Source organism: Melospiza georgiana, chromosome 18 (assembly GCF_028018845.1).
Source record: "Melospiza georgiana isolate bMelGeo1 chromosome 18, bMelGeo1.pri, whole genome shotgun sequence".
In the NCBI taxonomy this organism is placed as follows: domain Eukaryota; kingdom Metazoa; phylum Chordata; class Aves; order Passeriformes; family Passerellidae; genus Melospiza; species Melospiza georgiana.
The window spans coordinates 4462663-4488113 of record NC_080447.1 but is presented as its reverse complement, the minus strand read 5'-3'; the positions used below and the strand labels follow the sequence as shown (position 1 = coordinate 4488113).

Below are 25451 nucleotides of genomic sequence, written 5' to 3'. Positions count from 1 at the left end.
CCTCCCCAGCCTCAGGCAATGCTCCTTGGGACCTGCACAGGGAACTGTGAGCCCAGGCAATTCCTAAATCAATCTCAGCGGGGCCCAAGCAATTCCTAAATCATTCCCAGTGGAGCCCAGGCAATTCCTAAATCATTCCCAGTGCAGCCCAGGCCCTGTGGCCGAGCTTTCCCTGCTGTCCCTGCCCAGCTGAGCATCCTGTGCCACGTGTGTGCTGGAAGGGGTGGTGGAGAGAAGCACCCGGAGCCAGCCCCAGCCCCAGGAGCCTGTGCCAAGCCCTCCCAGCCCAGCCTGGCACTGCCACTCCCGGGAAGGAGCCCTGTCCTCAGGCCCAGAGGGACCCTCAGCATCTGAGCAGCTCCAAAAACTCATTCCTGACAAAAAGCAACGGAGCCGTGGCCGGGTGGGATGTCCTGCTTTGGGCTGCGGGGACAGGAGTGTCCCCAGGGGAAAGGACTCCGGCCCCGGGGGTCGGCAGGAGGCAAAATAAAGAACAATAAATAGCAAAGTCTTACCAGTTCTACCAGTACCCGCTTGAGCCAGTGACGGGCCGGGGCCGGGAGGTGGAATTTATACCGAGCCGCAGCAGAGAGGTGCCAAAACTATTTACAAAATAGTTAAAGCCCGATTCAAAGCGAGAATGCTGGATTAAACCCCAATGAAAACCAGGGTCAGCTGATCCGCCGCCGCCTTTGTCTGCCCGAGCACCAAGCCCGAGTTATTTCATTACCTGTCACATTCGAGTCACCCGCTTTGTCGGCTTGGTGGCGAGGAGATTTGGACTTTGCAAGCATCAGCCGAACGCGTGCCAAGAGCCGGGGCGGGCCGGGCCAACAAAGCCCCGCCAGCCCCGCTCGGGGCGCTGGGAGAGCCGATCCCCCCGCCAGGCCGGAGCCGCCAGCGGGGCTGCTGAGCTCGGCTCTTTCCATGCGAGATAAAACGCCCCAAAGCGCTGGGCAGCGTCTGGCTCTGCCCGTCTGCAGCAGCCCCGGGGCTGTGCCAGCAGCGGGGGCACCGCGGAGCCTCCCCGACCCGGGCATGGGCAGGGGATGGGGGGGATTTTCCTTGCGCAGCTGCGAGGTCACCTTGGCCCCTCTGGCACTGAAACTGCATCACCGGGAGCTGCTGGGAACGCTCTGGGGGCAGCACCCTGGGGCTGGGGTGCGCTCAAGTTTGGGTGTTGGGCTCCTTTGGGGTCCCTGAGAAACGCCCCAGGGTGTCTCGCTGATACCAGGACAAAGCTGAGGTCACAAAGGGCTCACACGTCTCCATGGGATGTGGCTGGATGGGCAGCACAGGGCTGGGCAGGGCTGAGGGCAGCAGCGCATGCCCCCTATGCTGGCATTGTCCCAGCAGCTCAGCCAGGGGCTAAACAGGGCTGGGGGCTTCAGCAAAGGAGGTTTCACACAGAGAGGGGACACTGCTGCTGCTGTGCAGCACTCACAGCCCCCTTCACCCCACCCTTCATCCCCTCTGTCACCCCAGCAAGTGTCACCAGCATGAACAGACCCCACACCTGCCCCTCACAGCGCCTCCCCAGGGTCCCAGAGCAGGGGATGGGCTGTAGCCCCCCAGGATGGCTGCACAGGGTCACCCACAGGGTGCTGTCACCAGAGCCCACCCTGGCAGTGACATGTGTGGGGTCAATCCCCAGAATCTGCAGCTGCCCCAGCTCCAGGCGATGATGATGATCCAGGTCCAGAGCTGACCTTGCAGCTCTGCAAGGAACCCTTCAGGCCATGGGCACGGTGATGGGTGACCCAGAGTTTCCAGCATTCATTCCCAGCCCTGGAGTTCTCCTTTCTTGCCTGTGTCTCCTACTGCAGCCCCACAGACGGAGCCAGCACGGCCCTCCCCATCTCCTGGGTTAATCCATTCAGTCAATCCTGAGCCCTGGACCCCCATGGCCCTGTCCCAGGTCCCAGTGCAGCCCTGCAGCCCCATCCCATCCCCTCAGCAGGGGCTGTCACAGTGCTCAGCACAGCCCCAAGGATCCCCTCCCTTGGCTGGGCTGGTTTAGCTCATCCCAGCTCCGGGCATGGCAGCCCCATGGATTGTTCTGGAAGCAGCCTCTGCCTCTGGGGGCCAGGCACTCGCCTTGCACAGCCACCAACCCCTCTCCAAAAGGAAAAGCTCCTGGGGGGCTCCTCAGGGACCTGCACAAAGCCCTTGGATGGACTCAAGCCCATCTCCCATCTCTGCCCCAGCCCAGTGTTTCCCCAAGCATGGCCACAGTGCCCCTAGGAAGGGCAGTGCCAGCTCAGTGTCCCAGCAGCACCCTGTGGCACCCCTGAATCCCCCACCTCTGTCCCAGCGCAGCCCCCCCGTGTCAGAGCTCATTCCCGTGGGAGAAACCAGCCCAGGACTGTGGAAATCATCCCTGGGGACAGGCTGGAGCCCCTGCAGGACGCTGAGGCTGGGCACAGCCATCCATCCATCTCACCACGGGATGAGCACAGGGCCTGGCAGCACCCAGGGATGGGCACTCCACATCCCCCCCATCCCCTCCCTGCCCTGGACCTGGCCAGCAGCCCTGGGAGCAGGCAGGGAATGCTGTGAAAAGGGACAGAGGTGCTGGAAAAACCCTGACACGGCAGTGCCGGGGGTTATCTTTGGAAAGCTGCAGCCTTTATGTAACACTGCAAACACTGGCACTGCCCGCTGTGCCCTGAGCGGGGTTTGCTGGGCACGGCCACATCCCCATCCCCATCCCCATATCCCCATTCCCATCCGCATCCATCCATCCCCATCCCCATATCCCCATTCCCATCCCACCCTCCCGCAGCCCCAGGACCAGGCAGGCCCCACCGGCTCCAGCTCAGAGCTTTATTTTGGATTTTGCACAAAGAGAACACCACGGTCACGGTCACGGCAGCAGCAGCAGCGGCGGGGGGAGCCCCGGGGCGGCCCCGGCAGCTCGGGCTCCCTCAGCTGTTCTCGAAGCAGCCCCGCTGGTGCCACTGCTGGTCCCGCACGCGCCGCACCGACTGGATCAGGGGCTGGTTGGCGTCCCACTCGTTCCAGTGCCGGTACTCGCCCTTCTCAAAGACGTGCTGGCGGCCCCGGTAGCCGGGGTACTCATAGCCCACCCACCTGTGGGGATCGGGGCAGGGCTCAGCAGTGCTCACACCACACCCACAGAGCACCCGGAGCAAGGGTAGCATCCCCATCCCCATCCCAGTGTCCCCATCCCCATCCCAGTGCCCCCATCCCAGTGTCACCATTCCAGTGTCCCCATCTCTGTCTCAGTGCCCCCATCCCCATCCCAGTGTCCCCATTCCCACCCCAGTGCTCCCCTCCCCATCCCAGTGTCCCCATCTCTGCCTCAGTGTCCCCATCCCCATCCCAGTGTCCCCACCCCAGTGTCCCCACCCCAATGCCCCCACCCATGTCTCAGTGCCCCCATACCCATCCCAGTGCCCCCATCCCCATCTCAGTGTCCCCATCCCAATGTCCCCATCCCTATCCCTGTGCCGCCATCCCCACCCCAGTGTTCCCATCCCAATTCCTCATCCCCATCCCAGTACCCCCATTCCCATCCCAGTGCCCCCATCCCAGTGTCTCCATGTCTGCCTGCCACAGCCAGGTGATGCTGCCCAAGACCACTCCTGTGCCACCACACAGGCTGCAGTGCCCAGGTGAGAAATGCCACATGAGGGGATGGAGAGTTCATGGAGAAGGAACCACAGCTCAGATGGCTGGTGGGTTAGGGCAAGGAGCCATCATCCAGCCCCAGGGACACTGCCATGGTCCCTGTTATTCCTTGTGGGCCAGGGGAAAGGTGGCAGCAGGGAGGGGACAAGGGACACGATGGGCATGAGCAGCACTATGGGCATGAGCTGTACCACGGCCCCTGCCACCACCCTGGGGGGACAAACCACAGTGCCACGGGCAGGAGGCTGTCAGGGTGTCCCCTGTGTGCCCATCCTTACGTTCCATTCAGGGCCTTGACGCTGGCCACCCGGTCCTGGAAGCCGTGGGCCCACAGGCTGGGCACGTCGTCATCCACGATCTCCATCTTGCGCCCGGTGTAGCCCGCGTTCTCAAACAGGTGGATCTTGTGGTCAGCGCTGTCCTGGGGGAAAGGGCGGCTCAGGGGCTGTCCCCTGGCTGTCCCCAGCGCTGCGGCCACCCCACACAGCCCCACTCACAATCTGGAGGGGCCGGATGGACATCAGGCTGTCGCTGCTGTGGCTGTTGGACCACGAGTCCCAGCGGGGGTAGTCGCCCTTCTCCAGCACGAACTGCTCCCCAGCGTAGGCCTGGCGCTCGAAGCCCAGCCACCTGCAGGAGCCCAGGCTCAGGGGGATGCTCTCCCTGCCAGGCTCAGGGGGATGCTCTCCCTGCCACCCCCGGAGCTGCTCCACCTCCCCCAGCCCAGACTTACGGGCCAGACTCCACCTGGATGGAGCCCACCTTCTCCATCTCCTTCTCGGTGATGTTGGGCAGCTCCTCTGTCAGCTCACACCTTTTCCCCTGGAAGTTCTCCAGCTCGTAGATGGTGATCTAAGGTGGGGAGAGACCCTGTCAGCCACCCCCCAGGAAGTGGGGGCAGCAGTGATCAAAGGGCTCTGGCTGTGTCTCTCCATCCTGACCATCCTGTGCCAATGTCACTCCTTGCCTGGCAGAGCTGGGTCCTGCCAGTGCCTCTGACAGAGCTCCAGCCAAGGGTGTGTGCTCCAGTACAAGCTGGAATTTTATCCATTTTATCCAATTTCAAACACAGCACTGAAAACATGAAAGGTTTGGGCTAAGAGAATTCCTGAGCCATGGGCTGCCTCTCTTACCCCCAGCCTGGTCATTGCTCATTATCATTTCCTTATCATTGCCCCTTCCAGATCCAACCATGCCCGGCACAAGCTCTTCATTCAGTGTTTCTTTCTGAGCCCTGCCAGGTGCAGAGACCCCAGGCTGCCCTGCAGGATGGGCTGGAGCCAGTCTCAGCAGCACACCATGGCATGGGGCAGGGTGCCCAGCACCACTCAGGGACCAGGAGGGTCAGCGGGTGACCAGGAATCCCCTGGCACTGCCCCAAAGGGGTCCCAGCTGCAACACCTCAGTCTGGGACCAGGGCAGAGCCTCCAGCACACACATCACATAATGGGGGGCTCAAGGGACAGAGGTGACACCCAGGTTCCTCAGGAGCCTCTGTGCACCCCAAAGCAATCAACAGCCCCAGCTCCTGGCACCCGCTCACACCTCCAGCCTTCCCTTATCCAGGAGCAGCTTTGTGGGAAGCTCTGCACCCACTGCACCCTCTCCAGCTGATTTACCTTCAACCAAACGAGCTAAATCCCATCCTACAAACACACCTGGGGATGGCTGAGCTGAATCCCAACCTACAAACACACCTGGGCAGGGTTGAGCTGAATCCCATCCTACAAACACACCTGGGGATGGCTGAGCTGAATCCCAACCTACAAACACACCTGGGGATGGCTGAGCTGAATCCCAACCACCAAACGCACCTGGGGATGGCTGAGCTGAATCCCATCCTACAAACACACCTGGGGATGGCTGAGCTGAATCCCAACCTACAAACACACATGGGGATGGCTGAGCTGAATCCCAACCTACAAACACACCTGGGCAGTTTCAGTGCGTGGGCCCACAGCTGATCCTGCTGTGCTGGGATGCTTCATCTCCTGATTAAACCCTGGGCAGCTGCACACCAGCCTGGCCAGCCACACAGGCAGGGAGCAGTGTCCCTCCTGCAGGCAGCAGCAGCAGCAGATCCCCAGCCCCAGCTGCTTCCCAACCTGCAGCCCCCCCAGGCTCAACACCAGAGCGTGGCCACCCACTGGTGCTGTGGGAGAGCTGGAGGCCACTCCTGACCCCAGCATTGCTTCCAGTCTGGCATCCCACGGCTCCACCCAGCATCCAGTTGTCCCCAGTACAGCCCAGTATACCTTATAGGTGCCTCCTCGCTCGCCAGCACCCTCCCCAGTCGCCATCTGCTCGGGGGGACTTTGCTGCTCAGTCATTGTGCCTGGAAAACCCAAATTGCAGCAGGTTAAGGCAGGAGGCACCAGGATTTACAGCTGGTAATGAAACAGAGGACGAAGCTGGCACAGAACAGGGTTAGCACAGAATGCATGAATCCCCAGGGATGTCCAAGCTCTGTTATGCATCCTCCTCTTCCTCCTGTACACAGGTCCCAAATCCTCACCCAGGCACCCACAGGACTGAACTGAGCCATGTCCCAAGGGACACAGAGCCTAGCTGCCACTAAACTCCCGTCTCACAGCCCTGCCTTTGTTCCCAGCAGGAATTTCTCAGCTTCCAGCCGCTGACATCTTTCCCCACAACATAAACCTGACACTCCTCCCTTGCTCCAGCATCCTGGGGGACACCAAACCCAGCAGCTGGAGCTGCTGTGCTGGGGGGGATGGTGGTGAGAGCCCCCTCTTCACTCTCCAGGAACATCCACAAAACTCTGCTCCAACATTGGAACACGCCACGCCAACAAGGGGCTCAAGAGAAGAATAAAGGAGCTTGAAAACATCCTGAATCAAACCCTGCAGCTTCACTTCTCGCCAAACCCTGTCTGACTCAGGCTCAGACACACCAACTCTTTGTGGAGGCCCCTGTGCAGTCTCAGCAGTGCTACCTGTCCGTGTGGTTCCGCTGTGCCGGGCGGCGCGGCCGGCCCCGCTATTTATGGGGTTGCTTCTGTCCAGAGCAGCAGAATTCCCCGGGCCGGGCGCTGATGCAGCAGCTGCGTCCACGGAATTCCAGCCATGGGACCGCGGCTCAATAGCGGGCCATGGAAACGCCGCCGCGGCGATCGCTCTGGGCCAGCCCTCGCACGAGGGCCGCTCGCCTCGCTGCAGATTAACGGCCAAACTCACATCAGCACGTTCACGCTGCTTCTTGCCAGCTTCTCTGGAAAACTCTGCCGTCAGCAGTTCCCCAGGGAGGGTTTAAGCCTGGAAACTGAGAGCGGCACGAAGCAAAATCTGGGCAAAATGGCCGCGTTTGTGAGGGCTCCGCGCAAGGTGGGACATCCAGGTTCCTCAGGAGCCTCTGGAATAAACAGCCCCAGCTCCTTGCACTCCTCTCCCACTGGCAGGTTCTGCTCACACCTCCAGCCTTCCCTGTCCAGGAGCAGTTTTGTGGGAAGCTCTGTACCCACTCCATCCTCTCCAGCTGATTTACCTTCAACCAACCTACAAATACACCTGGGGAGGGTTGAGCTGAATCCCATCCTACAAACACACCTGGGAAGGGTTGAGCTGAATCCCATCCTACAAACACACCTGGGAAGGGTTGAGCTGAATCCCAACCTACAAACACACCTGGGAAGGGTTGAGCTGAATCCCATCCTACAAACACACCTGGAAAGGGTTGAGCTGAATCCCAACCTACAAACACACCTGGGAAGGGTTGAGCTGAATCCCAACCTACAAACACACCTGGGAAGGGTTGAGCTGAATCCCAACCTACAAACACACCTTGGGAGGGTTTAGCCCGGAAACTGAGAGCAGTGCGAAGCAAAAACCAGGCAAATGACCCCATTTGTGAGGGCTCCATGCAAGGTGTGATGCAGGGCCAGGGTGGGCTTTGGGAGCTCAGATGGAGCAGCTCAGCATTTTCAGAGTGGTGTTCTTGCTGTAACTTTGGCCCTAAGCAGGTTCTCTCCATTGAGTTCCTTTTCTTTCTCTGCCCCCAGCCTGCCTGGCTCCCTGCCTGGCATTTCCCAAGATCAGGCTGGGAACACATCCTGGGGTGTGATGAGGCATTTCTGGAGCCCGGCACAAGGGTTTGTCCATCTTCACAGGCACAGGGTGATGTAAGGCATCAAACTGGGAGCATTTCACACCAAACTGGGAGCATTTCACTCTGCTGGTAGCAGGCCTGACTCCCTCTTCACCTCTGAAAGTCCCTTCAGACCCAAACCATCCTGATTCCTCAGGGAACATTTTATTCAGCTGCACAGATCTCAATTTACTACAGCCCTTGCGGCTTTTTCTACCAGCTCGGAGTGTGGCTCATCTTGAAACCAAGAACTACCCATGAAATCTTAACTGAAATTGCCAGAAAAGGTTGAAGGTGAATTTCCTGGACCAGGCTGGACAAACTGAATGGGAGAGGGATGGAAACCTCTCCTGTTTTACTGGACTGAGGAGGAATGGATTCATTTCTGTCTCACCAAACACAACATCAGCTGTCCTCAACAAATCAGAATTTCCTGTGCCAGTCCCTTCCTTCCCTGCAGCCTCATTCACCGAGCTCTGCCACAGCCTCAGGGCCCTGGATCTGCCTCTCCCAGCTCTCCACACTGACAAGGCAATTCCAAAAACATGACAGAAGGGGCACTGGAGCTCCTTGATGCCTCTCCCAAACAGACCTCAATTTCCTCTCACTGTCAGCCTCTTAAATCCCTTTGAAAAATGACTGCTGGAAAATAGATTTTTTTTTTGTTAATACCTGGCAAAGCTAAATTGGAACTGTAATGGTGCAGAACGAAATACAGCAGCCAGAATATCTTTATTCCCTAGGAAACACAAAATACAGGATTTCTATCACACTATCTATGTGATTTCTATCTATTTATTGTGACCCAGACTGACAGACTCTATAGGGCTATGTGGAGCAACATAAAAGCCTAATCTCCACAAAAGCTTCTTCAAAACCAGATTTGATACCATTTTATTTAATATGGAATGAGAAAAAGCCATAAACCACCAGATCTTGGCTCTCCCTCTCCTCCTCTGCCAATCCCACCAGAAGAACCATAAATTATTTCAGATTATATTTTTGCAATACATTTATACTTGAGTGAACAGGAAAAGAGCCCACTACCAGCTGGGGAAGGATTTCCACCCTCTCCACTCCCAGGGTGAGCAGAACTAGGCCTGGACTCTGCAGCCCCTGCCAGAACACCCCAAATCCCTTTAAAGCACCATGGAAGTGGTTTCATAGAATCACAGGATTATTTGGGTTGGAAGGGACCTCAAAGCTCAAATCATCCTGCCCCCTCAACCTTCCACTAGACCATGTTGCTCCAAGCCCTGTCCAACCAGGCCCCAAAAGCCTTCACCTCCTAAAAATCCATTTTTAAAAGGAATTGAAGCAATTAATACCTGTTTTTCCTTCTCAGCACTGGGCTGAAGGGATGGATCCAACACTTCCCTCACATGGCTGCAGCTGCTCTTGCCCCAGAGTCCTTCAGGGAGGTGCAGAGGGTGAGCACAGTTATGGTGCCAGCTCTGGATTCCACTGGAATGGTTTGTGAGCTGGCTTGGGGACAGCGGTGACAGCTCTGGGAACTCACCCCAGAGGTTCTGTACCTGGATACACCTCAGGAGGCAGAGCAGCACCCCAGAATTGCCCACCTGCCCCCGAAACACACCATCCCTGCAGAAATCTGGGATTTGCTGCTCCAAACCTTCTACAGGCCACACTTTGTACTCCCAAATCTGCCCCACGTGCATTTCAGTTTGCAAACAAGGAACAGGGTGAAACAAACTCCTGTGGGAGTGGAAAGGGGATGGGTTAAGTCCTATGGAATAAAGTCTGGGGATGTCAAAGGTTGGAGAACCAAGCATGGCTCCTTTCTCTGCAGGAAGTGAAAGGCTCTGGTGGATGAGGAACAAATTGAAGATTCACAGATGTTAAAAAGGTGAATTTGCAAACAGAAAAATAAAAAGGGAGAAATCCACAACTGGGGATTCCAATAAAAAGCAATGGAGCAGCTGTGCAAGTCCCTGACAACACCTGGAGCAGGGATTGCTGGGGATCATGAGAGGAGGGCAGTCAGAAAGTGTTCCTGAATTCACAAAACACATCATCCCACCTTTAAACCCAATATTGATGTGGCTTTTTAAGCAAGGAGAAACAGCTGAGGAGCTGTGAGGGGAGAGATAAAGGAAATAACAGGGCCTCCATCACCTTCAGCATCACTTTTTGGACAAGAGCTGAACCTGCTCCAGGGCAGGATCCAGGAGTGGAGGAAGCAGCACATCTGAAGGAACCTCAGAGCTCACTTCCATCGCCAATAAACAGCAGGAAAAAGCACATGGCAACAAAAATGAAAGCACAAAAAAATTCCAAGAAGCGTTATTTGGAATTAAAATAGAATTATATAAAGTGTATTACAGTCTGTTCTATCATTTAAGAAGTAATAACATATTTATATATCTTTTATTACAGAGCGATAACCCGAAGAGAAGGAAGTTGATATTTAATCCATGTACAATATAAAGAAATAACAGAGCAGAAAAAACCACTTTCCCATTCAACAACATTCTAAAGATGCTCTTTAATTAGACATTTAAGCATTAAACATTTCTCAGTAGTAGGTTAAACTACTCAATACAGTAATTTCAGTGCATTGTCCAAGCAGATGTGGAAATGCAAACACATTCAAGGGCTGTGTGGAAACCTCGTGTCAATCCCCTCAGTTTCCTCAGCACAAACAGCTACAGAATTTCTGGCCTAGACCAAGAACCAGTAAATCCTCCAACTGCTGGGAACACAACACTGTCACCTGTGGAAGTGGAAAATGCAGCCTGTGGGGATGTTCCTGTGATTTCTGGACATGGGAGGCCCCACCTGATGTGAGCGAGAACAGCCACCATCATCCTCCTCACCTGCTCAGGCTGCCCCAGGTGAGTGTCACACACCATGGAACCCTTGGGTGCTGCCACAGGAACACACCCCAAAAAACCACACCAAGAGTCACCTTTTCCACCACCACCTAAAGGAGAGGGAAGGGAATCTGTGCAAGGTTGTAAAAGGAGCTGGGCAATGGTGGTGGCTGCACCGACACGGCCCATCCCTAAATTCCATCAGAATCCTGGGCATCACTGCTCTGTGGGCAGCAGAGGGGCTGCCAAACTAACACTGGCAACAGCTCCCATGAGAAACAGGGCAAAGCAACAGGGGAAAAAGACTTTTACATCAGACAGACGTCTCCAGCTCATCTCCAGGGAGCACAGGGAGCTGCCACCGGAATAAAACCCGGCAGCCAGAGATGTGCAGATGGGACTTGTCTCCTGCCATCCTGCTGCTATTTCATCCTGCTGCTACTTCCTGCAGACTGGGGCTGCAAATCCCCCCCTGTGACTCCTCCATGAGGTGAATTGGCACATGGTTTTGGCAGCTCCAAGCCTGACAGACACTGGCCTGGGCAGGCCCCACGGGAGCCGCGCTCCCGAAACGCTGATGGGGAAAAAAAGAAAAGACAAAAAGGAAAAGGAGCTGAAGTGCTGGTGCTTTATGGTTTATATCCAGAGGAGCCCCTCAGCTCCTCAGGATGGGGGAGTGCAGCCCAAGCCGCTCTGCCAGGTGAGGAGAGCTCTCCACTCTCCTTTTCCCTCTTCCACGTTTTCCTGGTTGAGCCTGAGGAACACCTGGAGTCACCTCCCTCCCTGGCGTGCCACGCTTTTAAAGGTTATTTACTGAAAGAGCACTTATCTGGGGCAAGAATCGAGCCTGTCCTCCACGGCCATGGTGGTTGGTGGTTCAGAATCAGTGTCCAGAGACAGGGAATATCTGAGAATTAGGGATACCCAAACACCCGTGTGGTCCAGGAGATCTCTACTTTGCTATCAGCACATCTTGCCAAAGGAAAGACAGGAAATCATCTGAGAAACTGAAGATCACATTTAGGTTATCCCACAAAATCAGCATAAAAATAAAAACTTAAACCTGGTATTTACAGATTAACAAATAAAAATATGAAGTGGGACTATCTGAACTGCTATTAAAGTGACATTCAACAATTAACTGGAACCCTGATATGAGTGTAACATCCTCCCTCTTCCCTTCCTTTTTTTTGTTATAAAAACAGTATTTACATATTTTTACTTTTCTTTTTTTAAAGAGAACTGGTTGACATTATTGCTTGATCCTTTTTTAGGAAAGACATTCCAATGAAGCAATTATTCCACATGCTGACAAAACACAGAATATACCACTTCAAGAGTGACAAAAGTTAACATTTTGTTCATCTAAAAATTATCTCCATCTGCCAGGTCAGCAGATCACATGTAAATACAAGCCAATCAAAAATACATTTTACAAAAAATAATCAAGTTTCCTTTTTCAATATGGCAGTAAACATGATTTGTTCTTCCACTCTCACCTTCCACAAATTTCATTCTAAATAGGAGCTTACTATTTGTTCACCAAAAAAAAAAAAAAAGGAAAAAAATTGATTAAAATTATTATTTTCATAAACAAACACAAAGCCCAGCCAGACACAACTCCCAGAGGTGAACACCTACAGAGTGTGTTCCACAGCAAGGGGAGTTCCCTGCATCACAGCACTCCCAAATATCTCTGTTTTCCAAGATTTTCTGAAGAGCTAACTGTGACCCAGGGGGGTTCTCCTGGCAGGCAGCTCTGAAGTGCCACTGTCCCCCCGACCTGACAGACACAGCTTTGTATTTGACTATGAATTGAAGCAGCTTTTCTCCACAAAACAGGAAGGCACCATGCACAGAGCAGTTGAGGCAGGAAGCAAACAGCAGCAACATGACATGGGGGTTTAGGTTCAGATGAGTTAAGGCTTCTGTTAAACTTCTTTATCTTCTCCTAGTTAGAATCACTGTCTGGAAAGGAAAACAGAAGGAAGGGTGTGATATGGTCATCTGGAACAGGAAAACCTTAAAATGTGTTTTCTGTTGTAGTGCCACCTTGGTTGTGTCTATTTAATGCATTGAAGAGCCACCCAGAATTGTGCTGAAACCACACAAAGTTTTCAAACTTTGGGAAATCCCTTTTTTATTATGGGCAGAGAATCAGTGGAACTGTGACTGGGAGTGGAGGGGCAGCAGTCCCTGACACCCCTGGTGCACAGGGCAGGGTAAGGGCAGTGCTGGTGGGGCCACAGTGGTGACACCAACACATCAAAGGAAATGTGAGTTTGTCACTGCACACCTACACCCAGCAAAGCCCCCCTTCCTACCCAAGTACCTTTTCAAACCTGATTCTCATAATGGCTCTGTCTCTTCTTTGATTTCAGCTCCTTTAGCCACTGAGGAGACTTTTCTTCTGACCTATGATATCAAAAAAAAAAAAAAACTCTTTATTCTTTCATTATGAAAACTCCTGACAGAAACAACAATAAAAAAAAAGCAATGTACAGCTGGTTGCATTATTTTTTCCTTCCACCAAGAAGAGCTGGGATTCCCTCACCTGTCCTCCTTTTCCACACTGGAGGGCAGCACTCTGCTGCTGGGAGTGCCGAGCTGTGCTTTGGGGGATTTGAAGAGCTGAGCAGAGCCGGTGTCACCAGCGCTCTCAGACTCCTGTCTTTTCCTCAGCTGGGCCTAAAAATAAAAATAAACAAAGGGGTCTTTTTAAGCCAGCATCCAGGCTGGTTTTTTTGGAATGCAGCACAGATTACTCCAGATTTATAAAAACAAAAATTTCCCTGAAATGAGTGAGGGGATTCCTTATAAAGCACCTGCAAGTACTGAATTGGTGGGGATTCCTTATAAACCACCTGCAGGTACTGAATTGGTGGGGATTCCTTATAAACCACCTGCAAGTACTGAACTGGTTCATCTCCCACCTACTGGGCTCTGCCTGAGCTCACCTTGAGAGCAGCATGATCCATCCCTGGGAACACAGGCATTCTCTGGGCTTGCACAGAAGATGACCTCGGAGTGTGCTGGATCTTGTCTTCCTCCTCAGAATCTTCCTGTTGCATAGTTTTTTTCTCTTCTAATTTATTATTAATAAAAAAAAAAAGGCAGAAGGGGAAACCATGAGCTGGCCTTTCATCTCTGCCTTGCCCAACATCTCTTCCTGCGCTCGAGCAGGAATGAAGGGCAGTATTTAAAAAACACCTTTTACCAACTCCTGCCTTTGCACTCAAGCTGACCACAACCAATTACTGCAGGTAGCTGAGGGGTTACCTGTGGAATCTTTGAACATCCAGCCACTGTCTGACTCCTCTGTCAAGGAGAACCTGTTGTCCAGGTCCAGCCCTCTGCTCCTGCGCAGCGAGTGCGACGCGGGCGCCCGGCACCGGCGCTTCTTGCTCAGCTGCACCCGAGTCTTGAGAGCACTGGAGTCCAGGACATCTGTGTGCTGCACAAACACACACCTGGGAATGAGCCCCGGATCCTCCACACTGAAATCCCAACACACCCGATTGCATCCACCAATTAAAATGGGTATTTGTGTGATGATTATTATTATTGTAGTCACTTAAAATCATATTAGAGTGTACGATGAGGACACGGCACTTTGTGGCTAACTGGGTGTAATCCTCTGATCTCTCTAGGCTGTGGCTACCTGAGTTGCATGAATAATTTGCACTTAATTAATATAAAAAATAACTGCAATAATCAGGAGTTTAATCAGGAGTTTAGCTCCTAGAGTGTTTTATGAACATAGGCCTTGCTAGGTGGGAGCAGCTGGAGGCAAATCCCAAAATTCGGATCTAAAAAGAACAACTACACCTAATTCCCTTGGAGAGCAGAGCTGCAGCTTCCCTGCCAGCCATGAACACTGAAAGCCACTCACCAGCAACAAGGACACTCCAAGTTTAGTGTCCCAGCATTCAGAAACCTTCTGTGATCAGTCATTTCCAACACATCCAATCAGCAGTAACATTTACAGAGCAAAATAAGGAGCTGTAATTTATTTACTTGCTTAAAGCAATGTGCTGTTACAGATTTGCCTGTAATCACCAAATATCCCTGAGCCTCCCCTTCTCCCGAACATGTGGGTTTGCTCCTTTTTTCAAAAGATTTCAGGTCAGGAATAAACTACTTTTCACATAGCATTTGCCAGCTGCACTTAGAGCTATTAATGTTTTACAGAGACACCTTCAGTGGCCCAGGGACAAAAGAAAACCTTCTGGAAGTGCTAAAACACCATGTGCATGTGGCACTTGGGGACATGGTGGCGGTGGCCTTGGCAGCGCTGGGGGAATAGTTAGATTCAATGATTTTAGAGGGATTTTCCAAACTAAACAAAGTTTTTGCAGCAGTAGACATCATCAACTGTGTATGGCCAGAAACTGCTGGTCTCACACCAACTGCAAGATTCTTCAATATAAAAAAAAATCCTTTAAAATGCAACTGTGAGCTACTGTGGAAAGAAACCAATTGTAAATAAGAAAAATATTAGTGGAAGTCCTTACAGCCTTAAATCTGCATGGCTGACAGCACAGCAGTCACTGACTGTTTGTGTTATTTAATTATGCTTCCAATATTCATCCCTGGAAGTGTCCAAGGCCAGGTTGGATGGGGCTTGGAGAAAATCTGGTCTAGTGGAAGGTGTGGATGGGGGTGGAATTGGATGAGCTCTAAGACCCAAACCAGTCTGGGATTCCATGATTGATTATCCAAGGCCAGCAGCTTTGTGTAATCTCTCAGAACCTAAACACCACAGAGACTTAGAAGAACTCCATAGTTTTGATCCTAAACTTTTTAGGCAGGAAAGCAGCTGGGAAAATTCAGAGTGGGAAAGGGAGGGCAGATCTGGTTGCAAAGTTTCCAGAAGGAACTGGGGAGAGCTCAACCGAGGAAACACACGACGGCAACTCACATCAATGAAGGAGAAATAACTCTTGTCCTCAGGCAGCGCGTCCCCTGCAGGAGGCACATCAGTGCCATCAGTGGAGTCCATGTCCGTGCTGGAACGGTCCAGGCTGGTGCTCCTTTGCTCTTTGGAGAAGTCATGGTGCTCAGGCAGGGAGGGAGGCTCTGCCTGCGAGGACAGCGAGGACGGGTGGCTGCCCGCGGGCGGCTTCCGCCCCGACGCCACCTCATTGTCCAGGGAGGGGGATTCTCCCACAAAGCTGCAAGTGAGCAAACGGAATCTGTGTGAGTTCAGGGCAAACACAGACCTGCAAGGCCAGGCTGGATCACATGTGGTCAGCAGGGGTTAAAGGAAAGTGGAACAGAAAGTCGGAGTGGATCCCTTCTGCTGGCACAGCCCTTGTCACAGACATGTTGTATGAAAAATCCTTTCCTTAGGATTTCTTCTCTTGAGAAGCTGGGAGGCCTCAGGAACAAAATGTAAACAATGGTTATCTGCTGCTGTGGAATGCAACAGGTGGATCTGCGATTGGTCTCATGTGGTTGTTTCTAATTAATGGCCAATCAGCTGTCCAGACTGTCTCGGTCAGTCACAAGCCTTTGTCATCATTCCTTCTTTTTCTATTCTTAGCTAGCCTTATGAAGAAATCCTTTCTTCTATTCTTTTAGTATAGTTCTAATATAATATAGATCATAAAATAATAAATCAAGCCTTCTGAAACACGGAGCCAACATTCTCATCTCTTCCCTCATCCTCAGACCCCTGTTAACACCACCACAAGCCCTCACCCCTTAGATTCATGGTGTGCTGGGGATTGGGGTGGATTCTACCCAGCTAGAGGATTTTTTCCTTCAGGAAGCTGGAGCTGAAGAGAGTTGGGCACCAGGTGGCAGCCTAAGGCAGGGCTCCATGGGCAGAGCTGCTCCTGCCTCACAAAGAGTGCAGCAGCACCTGCTCCGCACTGCTGGGATGCTCCCAGTGTGTTCCTAAAATTCCTCCCGTGGCCTGGACTGACAGGAATGAGCTGCAGGGTCAGGACTGAAAGCTGGACACTGTTGTGACTGCCTTTCCTTGAAATACTGTCAGTAAAAATTGGGCCGTCTTGCTTCTAACTCCAGTTTGAAAAAAACCAAAGCTTAAAGGATTTAGCTCTGATTTTATTTTCTTCTCCTCTTGACAGAAGTCTTTTGCCACTAAGCAGCATTTTTTGGGCACATACCTAGGAAAACTGTTCTAAACCTAAAAAAAACCCCATATACATATCAACATATGCACATATTTAAAACAATAAACCTCAGTATTTGGTACAGCAATCCCAGGAGAAAACCACTCAGGAGTTCCCTGCTGGATAACAGCATTCCATCAGCACCAGCACATGGTACAATGTCCAGTCTGACAGAGCAGACACTGCCCAGAGGGTTTCCAGCACACAAGCAGAGGGAATGCTGCCTCCCTCCCTCACCAGTGGGCCCCAGGATAATTAAGAATGACACTAATGAGCTCTGGGGGAAAGTTTTTTGTCTAGGGTTTTTGCTTCAAGTGACATTTGGTATCTGCAGCATTAGGCTTTAGAGCCATTGCAACATGGAAGAATGGAGAGAGGAGGGACAATCTGCAGGACCTTTCATGGAAATTAAAATGTGTGTTGAAAGGATTCTGTTGGATTTGCACATCTCCAAAACGTCTCTTTCTTCCCTGCTACACCCCAGGGCTGCAGCTGATACAATTCACTGAGGTTTTTAAAACTGAAATATCTGAGAGCAAGATGTGATAGAAATCCAGCTGAATTAGCACTGATTGGTAGTTCCTCATTCTCAAACCTTCCCAATGGATTTTCCTTTGGAGTTTCTGCACAATTACAGCCCCATCCACCAACCCCTGTGGCACAGCTCATCCCCAAATGTGGGAGGGATTCCTGGAGCCCAAACCCAGTTACGTGCAGTGGATTCTTTCCAGTGAACAGCTAATTAGGGAGAAAATTCCCTTCAGAAAAATGAAACTGAAAACATATTTTCAGTTCTCATTACTGAGATATATCATGCACCTCTGTCTATTACTTCATTAAGATTTTAGGGTCTGTGAGCACATCCATGAGCTGCCCCTGATGCTCCACAGGTACATTTACAGACACTTCTCTGAGAAATCATCCCTCACATGGAGCACACAAACCCAGCAGGATGGTTATCACAATGGAAAATAAACTGACAGCAATCCTCACTTCCAACTGCAATTAAATTTAATTAGTTTTAGCAAGACAGTGTATAGAGGCCATAAAAAGGTGTCTGTGAAATGAGGAGTCAGAATTGATCTAAAATCAATTCCTTTCCTGTAAAAAACAATAATTTTCCTTATGAAGATTGTTCTAACATAAAAGAGTTTTGTACAGTGCCAATTTGGGGAACTTTATTCAAGCACTTGAGAAAAATGAAAATAAAATCTTTTAGATAAACTAAGAAAAATCCAATTAATGCCTCCAAATGGGAGGAGATGCTTTCATCCCTGTCCATCCCAAGGAGCTACTGGCCAAAGCCCACTGGAGGAGCTCCTTATGCTAATTCCAGCAGTGACTCAGTTCTAGAGCAAAATACCCCTTCCTTCACCTTCCAAAAGCTCATCTAGGGAAAGGACAGTGTTCATCCTGTTGCCTTTTGATTTCAGAATTCCCTTCCTCTCCCAGAGAAGCAGTGGAGCCACCACCCTTAGAAGTGTCCAAATGCAGAGGTGGCACTGCCTGGTTTAAAGGCCACAGAGGGATTCAGGTGAAGGCTGGACTCAGATCTTGGAGTCTTCTCCAACCTTAAGTACTCTGATTCCATGAAGATGAGGTCATTCACTCCTAAAATAATCCCTGCGTGGCTGCAATAGTGGGAAATGCCCCGGGATGGAGGTTCCCCCTGCACAGCAGGAGGCTGTGACACCCTTTGGTCCCTGCAGGATGTGACACCGTGGGACTGGCAGTGGAAACGCTCCCAGGGAAGGCAGCCAGGCCAAAACAGGAAAACTGAACCAGCAACATCTCCTGAGAGCTCCTGCCTCCAGCTGGGGAGAGCAGGAGGCACCAAAGGCAGAGCCCTGCTCAGAGCACCCACAGCAACGTGAGGAGAATGTCTGCACTGCTCCTGGCAGGCACTTCATCCAAAAAAACTGCAGACAAAATGCACGTTCAATACATTCCAGGAAGACTTCCATTACTTAGAAGTACATTAATCTCATTTCTCTTCAAGTGCCTGAATTAATACAGCAGTAATTCCCCTGCAATGAGCTGTAAGTCAAAATAAAGCAGAGCAATGGGGTGGTAAAATGCTGAAGAGTCTCTACACTGTCACCATTATGCTTTAAAAAAGGCAAAATCTAAACACTTCTTGCAGTGCAAACAAAATTCCAGCACATGGGATTGAGTCCAATCCTTCAGTGAACCGGAATGTTTAGGTGGAGCTGTTCTAATCAGGATGGATGGATTGAAATAACTCTCCAGTGCTGTCTGCTGTGAAGCTGAGACAAGCACCTTTGTTAAGAAACTGATCTCAGAAATGTCTGTACCATCCTGGAATCCAAGTTAATTTTACAGCAGCCTGGCTGTCACTGTTGGCACTCACTTGGCTGCTGAGCCTCGAGCTGGTCCTTACCCTGATTTCATAAGCAATAAAAATATTCATAGCACACAGTTCTCAAGTGCAGAACAAACCAAACGTAATTGACATTAATGTCTGCTCTAAGATCCCAACAAGTATAGCATTAGGAACCAGATAAAATGCTATTTTCATACCACACTGAGCAGACATGATACAAGTTCAGGGTAGATCAAGCTGCAATTTACACAACAGGTGTGAACTATAAAAAACCTCACACTTTGCTGCTCTTGGTTTATTTCACTAAATCATTCTAAGAACAGAAAAGCATCAGCAATACTCAGTATCAGTTTCACTCAGCTGATATTCCATTTCATCCTCCACTTCACCACCAATAAAACACTTGAGAGTCTGAGATGTGGGCATGGAAAGATGCACCCTGAGTCATCCCACCTGAGACCCAGAGGGATTTTGCCACTCTGCTATTCCAGAGGGATTTTGCCATTCACCCAACCTGGTAGTATTTTTAAAGGAAAGGCAATGACAGAAAATCAGACTTTAAAACAAACAGAAGTGTGTTAGAATGTTGGGGGACACAAGACAGATGATGGATTTTGGACTTGGTTAACATAAGAGATTTGATAAGAGGATGCTTTGGCAAAAGCAAATGGAACTTTGAAAATTCAATAGTGGGAAATGCCCCAGCCTGGAGGTTCCCCCAGCACAGCAGGAAGCTGTGACACCGTTTGGTCCCTGCAGGATGTGCCACTGTGGGGCTGGCAGCAGAAATGCTTCGAGGGAAGTGCAAGACTTAGAGTGCAAGAAGATTAAATTAAACAGGTTTACTGGAAAAAGAAATCCCGCTAAACTTTGCAAGCAAGAGATGTTGTTATATGCATAATTTTGTATATGTGATTTTAACTTAATCATTTGTGAAAAATGCATGTATTTTATGATTGGCTTTTCGTAAACATTAAAATGAATATTATATGTATTGTGTTAGAAAGTAATGCTGTATTAATTCTCTTAAGTACTGTGTTAAATATGGCTTTAGGTTATAAAATTTGTTAAAATAGAAATGATGCTATGTAGGATTTTTTTTAAAGAGGGGACTTGCAGCAAGATAGCAGCCACAGGACACCTGAATCTTTCAGAGAAAGAGAATTTATTGCCCCATTATCAGAAGAAACAAACTTCTTCCCACCTCAAAGGCGCTGTTAGGACTCAGAGGAAAAAATTGACACTGACCAGACAGTATCCTGTATTTGAATGGAATTTATGCATCATGTATGAAGTGTATGAACATGCAACAGGCTGTTGCTTTTAAGGGTTAACCCTTTTTTAACGTGTGTCCTTTTTCAGGCTCGTGCTGCCCAGAAAAATGTACCCGGACATCCATAACTCTTTGTATTTATTGTCTCATATTGTCCTAATTCAATTTGTCCAAATTGTTATCACTCTAATTGTGTTCCTATTTTTATAACCATTTTATTACTATTAAACTCTTAAAAATTTTAAAAACAAGTGATTGGTGTTTTCCACACCAAGAACAGGGCTTGGAGCGCCCTGCTCTAGCAGAAGGCGTCCCGTGGCCGAGGGTTGGAACGAGGAGATCTCTAAGGCCATTCCAGCATGAAAGCACCCTAGGCTGGTGGGATTTCAGCATTCCCCTCCTCCCCAGCCCAGCAGAGCCCTCACCTGTCGCTGCTGTGCCTCTGCTCGTTCCAGGTGCCGTACTGGCTGTCGGGCTCCTGCACCAGCGTGTCCGTGTCCTTCGCCCCCGGAGGCTGCCTGGAGAAGCATTTCCTCAGCTGGTCCTGCAAAAAACACCTCCAGTCAGTGCTCCAGCCCCTGCCTGAGGGATTAACAGCTCTTATAGACCATAACAGCTTAGAATCTGACAATTAAACTCGGCTGGGAAATGAACTTAAACACGAAGAACTGCTGTGGAGTCGGTGCGACAATTCTCTGTGCAGTAATTCTCTGAACAATAATTACAGTAATTGTTTTCTTGGGCAAATAAAGGATCCCAGAGGTTGGAGATGACTCCCTGGTTTCAGGAACTCCATGCTGCTTTAATATTGTTCTTATCTCAGGTTGCACAGAGCTTCTCAAAGCACCTATGCAAGCACAAGGAATTGTGCTGGGAATGACATTTCATCCCCTCAAGCACAGCAGGCAAACATCAACTCCACTGCTCTTTTCCTGAGTTTAATAAAATAATTTTTTTTTTTAAGGCTTTCTTTGGAAGACATTCAAAATAAAATGCATAAATACATAAATAAATAAATAACCACAGGGCCAGACACAAAAAGCCTTCTACAAACAGATGTAACATCCAAACCCAACCCAAGACAGACCACAGTGGGTTTCCTTTGTTTTACTCTGACCTCTCCTTTCCTGACTGTTTTTATTCCATGGATCTGCTGCTCTCCTAAGAAGGAATGAGTGGATCCCTCAGCTTTCCAGGGAGAGAAGTGGGTCAGTGCTGGCACCCCAGATTTGCAGCACACCAATGTCAACCCAGCCCTGCAGTTGTGCAGAGTTATTCAGGGAGCTTAAAGAGCTCCTGAAATCCTACACTGGGAGCAGATAATTAAACTGTTGGTCTCTTTCACCTTCATTACCCTGAACAAATACAAACATGGTTTTCAGCTCCAGATCAGTTTTGCTTATCAAGATTTTATCTGACAGCAAATTACATGGTTTTCCATCTGCCCTTGGAAAAATGCAAGGATTTTTCTCTCTTTGTAAGTACCCCCTGCCTCCAACTCACTGAGCAGAACACGTTGCTGGACTAGAACACAACTCTTCCTCTTCAAACAGCACACACATAGAAACAATAATTAAGAAATCCCACATTTAATACGTAGAATTCCTTCATATTATTGGGGGTAAAAAGAGAGATTGCACATTTACTTGTTTCCTCAATTTTGTACACCTAAGGAATGTTGCCTTAAGACTATAAAAAAACCATTAAGAATAATTCAGCAGTGCTGACACCTGGCTACTGAAGAAGTCCCACAACACTTCCAGTTCTCATAACCAGTTCTTATTTCCCAGTGGCCACAGCCACTCTCCATCCTTGTTGTGCTCTTTGCTGCTGACAAAGTTGTTTGTGTTTTAATGCAAAGAAAATACAAAAGGCTCCACCATTTACTCCAGCTATCACCATGCAGCTCAAAGTTAAAGACCAAGCTAAATTCTGTTTGCAATACTCAAATAAAACAGGCTCAGTTTGTGAGTTGCATGGAACAGACGTTTCCTGCTTTTCATTCTCCAGATGTTCCTGCAGCCCCAGAATTCACTGGTTCTTACAATTTATGCAATCACAGGATCTTTAAGGTTGGAAAAAAACCTCAAAAAGATGGAGTCCAACCTATCCCACATAGATATCTAAATAGAGACAAGTACATGAATGCCTGGAGGCGAGTTAAGCTCTTACATTTCCCACTCCATGCCAGGTACAAGATTCCAAATGCGAGCCAGGCACACGCTGCTTCCAACACAGGAGACAGTCTGGTATTTCCTAGAAACCACAGGGCATTTCCTCCTCCTTGGCTTGGCTTGGCTCTATGTTTTGCCTTCCACAAATTCCCTCTGCAGCTTCCCAATCCCATGATTTGCTCCAGGGACTCCTGGGCTCAGCTCTCACCCAGTGGCCTGAACAATTTGGCTGGTGGCTGCCCTTCTAGGAAAGGCATTAACAAATACCAGCGGCTCTTCTACTTCCCTCCCAACTATCCATGCTCATCCAGAGGATTATTTTCCACCTTGATGCTTATTATGAATTTTTTTTCAATGTCAGTCCTATTCTTATCATCCATTTGTACGGTGTTTTCCACTGGTTACAACTAAAGCCCATTACTACTACACACGGCATCATTTTATTTGCAATCACTCATGTTTTTCCTGCTAGAAATTAGACTCAAAAGCTTAGAGGCAGGAGGAGCAGCAGTGGGGAGCCCTTGTTTACCCAGCAGTGAGTTATCAGAGCCCTGGGGGCTGTGCAGGAGGGGTGTGGGCAGCACAGATAACAACGGCTCAGCAGCCACAGGGGTCAAGTTTAGATGCAGAGACACCACTCCTGTGGAGGCTCAGCAAAACCTGACAACATTTTACACTTCTGCCCAGAACAACACCATCACCTGAGTTATTTCTGGGCGCTAAACCCGAAACGAGCCAGAAAAAGAAATAAAATTACTGCTTCTGAAGGTGCTGTGAAGTTAAGTTCAATACAACAAACAAAGTCTAAATGCCAGGAATAAAACACTTCAAACTCTAGGAAATCTAGAGTTCTCTGTGTTCTGAAGGCTTTGTTACTTTCAGAATCATTATTTCATTTTGCTTCTGGAGGAAGCTGCTTATTTCAAGACAATTGTGTCTTTCCCTTGACAGACCCTTTCAACACTTATTTTTTAAGGTGCCAAATGATTAATTGGAAAAAATAAATGGTCTCTAGGTACCAAGCAGAAAAATCAGGAGTGGGAAGAGGAGCTGATCCTCTCCTTGGCTGGTGGAGGAGGTGTTGGCTGGGGGCACTGAGAGCAGTGCAGAAAAGCAATTTATAGCTTGTGCAGCAGCTCAGAGGAGAGGGGGTGCTGAGGAAGGAAGTGACAACAAACCAGGAAGATTTTCCTTGCCAGAAGGTGATTATTAGCAAGAATGAAGAGTTTTAGCTTTTCTTTTGAAGATCTCTTTTCTCTTATTGTCATCACACTCCTGAAAGACTCAAGGCAGTCAACACACGAAGACATTTCCTCTATAAACAGAATACTCAGGAAACTGGGAAACAAATAATTCCAAAGGAAAAAGCAGTAAAGAGGGGTCTGGTGTCTTTTTAGCACACAAGATAAACCCAAATTAGAACTTTTCTATTTTATGATGGCAGAAAGATCTCCCAAATCAAATAAAACCCACGCCTGATTCAGGTTTCAAATGCTGTAATTCTCCAAGCTTTGATGTTTAACTTCTCAATTCTTACACCAGGAGCTAGGGAAAAAAAATCTACTTAATTTTTCCATGAAGTTAAGCAGCTGAGCTGTGTCCTGCTTTGCCTCTGGTTCTTCTAAAATGAGCCATTATGATTATGCCTCTTTCAGTCGTCCCTTGGAATTAAGCTGGGCTTGGCTACACTCCAGGGCTGATTACTCCTGCAATTTCCCGTTCCTGAAAACGATGCACACGCAACGTTGGTCCCACCAGCCCCAAAATTACCCATAGCTCTGGGTCAATGCAGACATTTACGTGCAAAACCCTCCTGTACTGATGGGAAATGAAGACCTGGCAAAGGAGGAACCAGCTCTGAGAGATCTCCTGAGTCAGAAGCTGCACAGACAGTTTCAAAAATATCTTTGTTTGCCAAGGAGCCCGAGACATCAGCCAGCCAAAGTGACAGCCCACAGCTTGAGTGTGAATGTTCGGAGCTAAATCCCACTGGCATGGGTTGGGTATGAAGAGGAACTGCACAATGGAAGGAAGTTTTGACCATCTGCCTTGTTAATATACAACTCAGAGAAAAAATGGTGCTGGTTTCTTAAAAAGGGCTGCTTTTTCTTTTTTTTTTTTTTTTTTTTTTCAATTTTTTCCTCTGCTTACTTTAATTAAAGAAGCAAAAAATGTGGTCAAATTGCCCCGTAAGTGTGACACTGCATTTTAGCAGAGCTCACAAGTTCTTACAAATCCCAAAAAGTATTCCAGCTGTTCTCCTGCAGAATGCCAGGAAGAGAGCAACAGACCTCCACCAATTCATATCTTATGATATTATTTTGTAGTTAACTCTGCTTAAAATGGGATGTTGGGCTTGATGAGCACAAGAAGTCCTTTATAACCTAAATTATTCTATAATTACTCTAAGAATTTGAAGGACTAAGAGGTGAATTATATATTTTAGAGCACTAACAGAATTATCACAAATAACACCAGATTGAAACCAACCAACACTGAAAACCCCACCACAACAAGAGAGCTTAAGGGTCACAGCCCACAGATTTTAATTTGGAAGTACCCAAATGCCAAGACAGCAAGCGGGAAGAGGATCCCAGGATTTCCATCTGTACTTACTATCCATCCAATGAATGCTGCCCATAAGGAGTAAGTCATGGCTCCAGCTCCTCCTAATTCCCAGCAATCAGGGGGGATTCAGGCTGGCCAGATCAGCCAACTCCTGCTTTAATGAGCTGCTGCGTGGAGTCAGTGCCTGGGGGAATGCTCCAGGCTGAGGCAGCACCTTCTGCCCCCACCCTCCCTGCTGCAGCCCCAGATAAAGAGCTCCAGGAACTGCCCAGCTGAGTTCCAGACCTCCAGCATGAAGGAAGGCTCCCCAGCCCTCCCAAACGGGACAGCGCTGCCCCATCCATGGAGACCAGCCCCAAA

At 49.5% G+C, this 25451-nt stretch overlaps 2 protein-coding genes across 5 annotated transcripts in view; both read right to left on the bottom strand.

Annotated features, from left to right (window-relative positions):
• Positions 1-2927: 2927 nt before the first annotated feature.
• Positions 2928-6294, bottom strand: CRYBB3 (crystallin beta B3). Its single transcript, XM_058037017.1, has 5 exons — positions 5910-6294; positions 4388-4506; positions 4152-4284; positions 3933-4075; positions 2928-3093 (listed from the first exon to the last, which is right to left on the bottom strand). Exons 1-5 carry the CDS (start codon positions 5982-5984, stop codon positions 2928-2930), a joined length of 636 nt encoding a protein of 211 aa, XP_057893000.1. The 5' UTR covers positions 5985-6294.
• A 3771-nt stretch (positions 6295-10065) lies between these two features.
• The window catches only part of KIAA1671 (KIAA1671 ortholog), a 66833-nt gene continuing 51447 nt past the window's right edge, over positions 10066-25451 (bottom strand). For all 4 annotated transcript variants that reach the window (XM_058036795.1, XM_058036796.1, XM_058036799.1 and 1 more), the window contains 7 exons: positions 20775-20893; positions 15514-15766; positions 13872-14046; positions 13550-13677; positions 13147-13280; positions 12925-13007; positions 10066-12560 (listed from right to left, as the gene is read on the bottom strand). In XM_058036795.1, coding sequence (XP_057892778.1) covers positions 12929-13007; positions 13147-13280; positions 13550-13677; positions 13872-14046; positions 15514-15766; positions 20775-20893 — 888 coding nt within the window. In that variant the 3' untranslated portion in view covers positions 10066-12560; positions 12925-12928. The remainder of the gene's footprint in view (positions 12561-12924; positions 13008-13146; positions 13281-13549; positions 13678-13871; positions 14047-15513; positions 15767-20774; positions 20894-25451) is intronic.

What these genes read in the sequence shown, in the direction of transcription:
- CRYBB3 (XM_058037017.1), bottom strand. Translation starts at nt 5,984, where the DNA reads ATGACTGAGCAGCAAAGTCCCCCCGAGCAGATGGCGACTGGGGAGGGT. An exon ending in ATCCAGGTGGAGTCTGGCCC is followed by an intron (nt 4,285 to 4,387) that starts GTAAGTCTGGGC and finishes GGGCTCCTGCAG; the next exon opens with GTGGCTGGGCTTCGAGCGCC. An exon ending in CCATCCGGCCCCTCCAGATT is followed by an intron (nt 4,076 to 4,151) that starts GTGAGTGGGGCT and finishes CCTTTCCCCCAG; the next exon opens with GACAGCGCTGACCACAAGAT.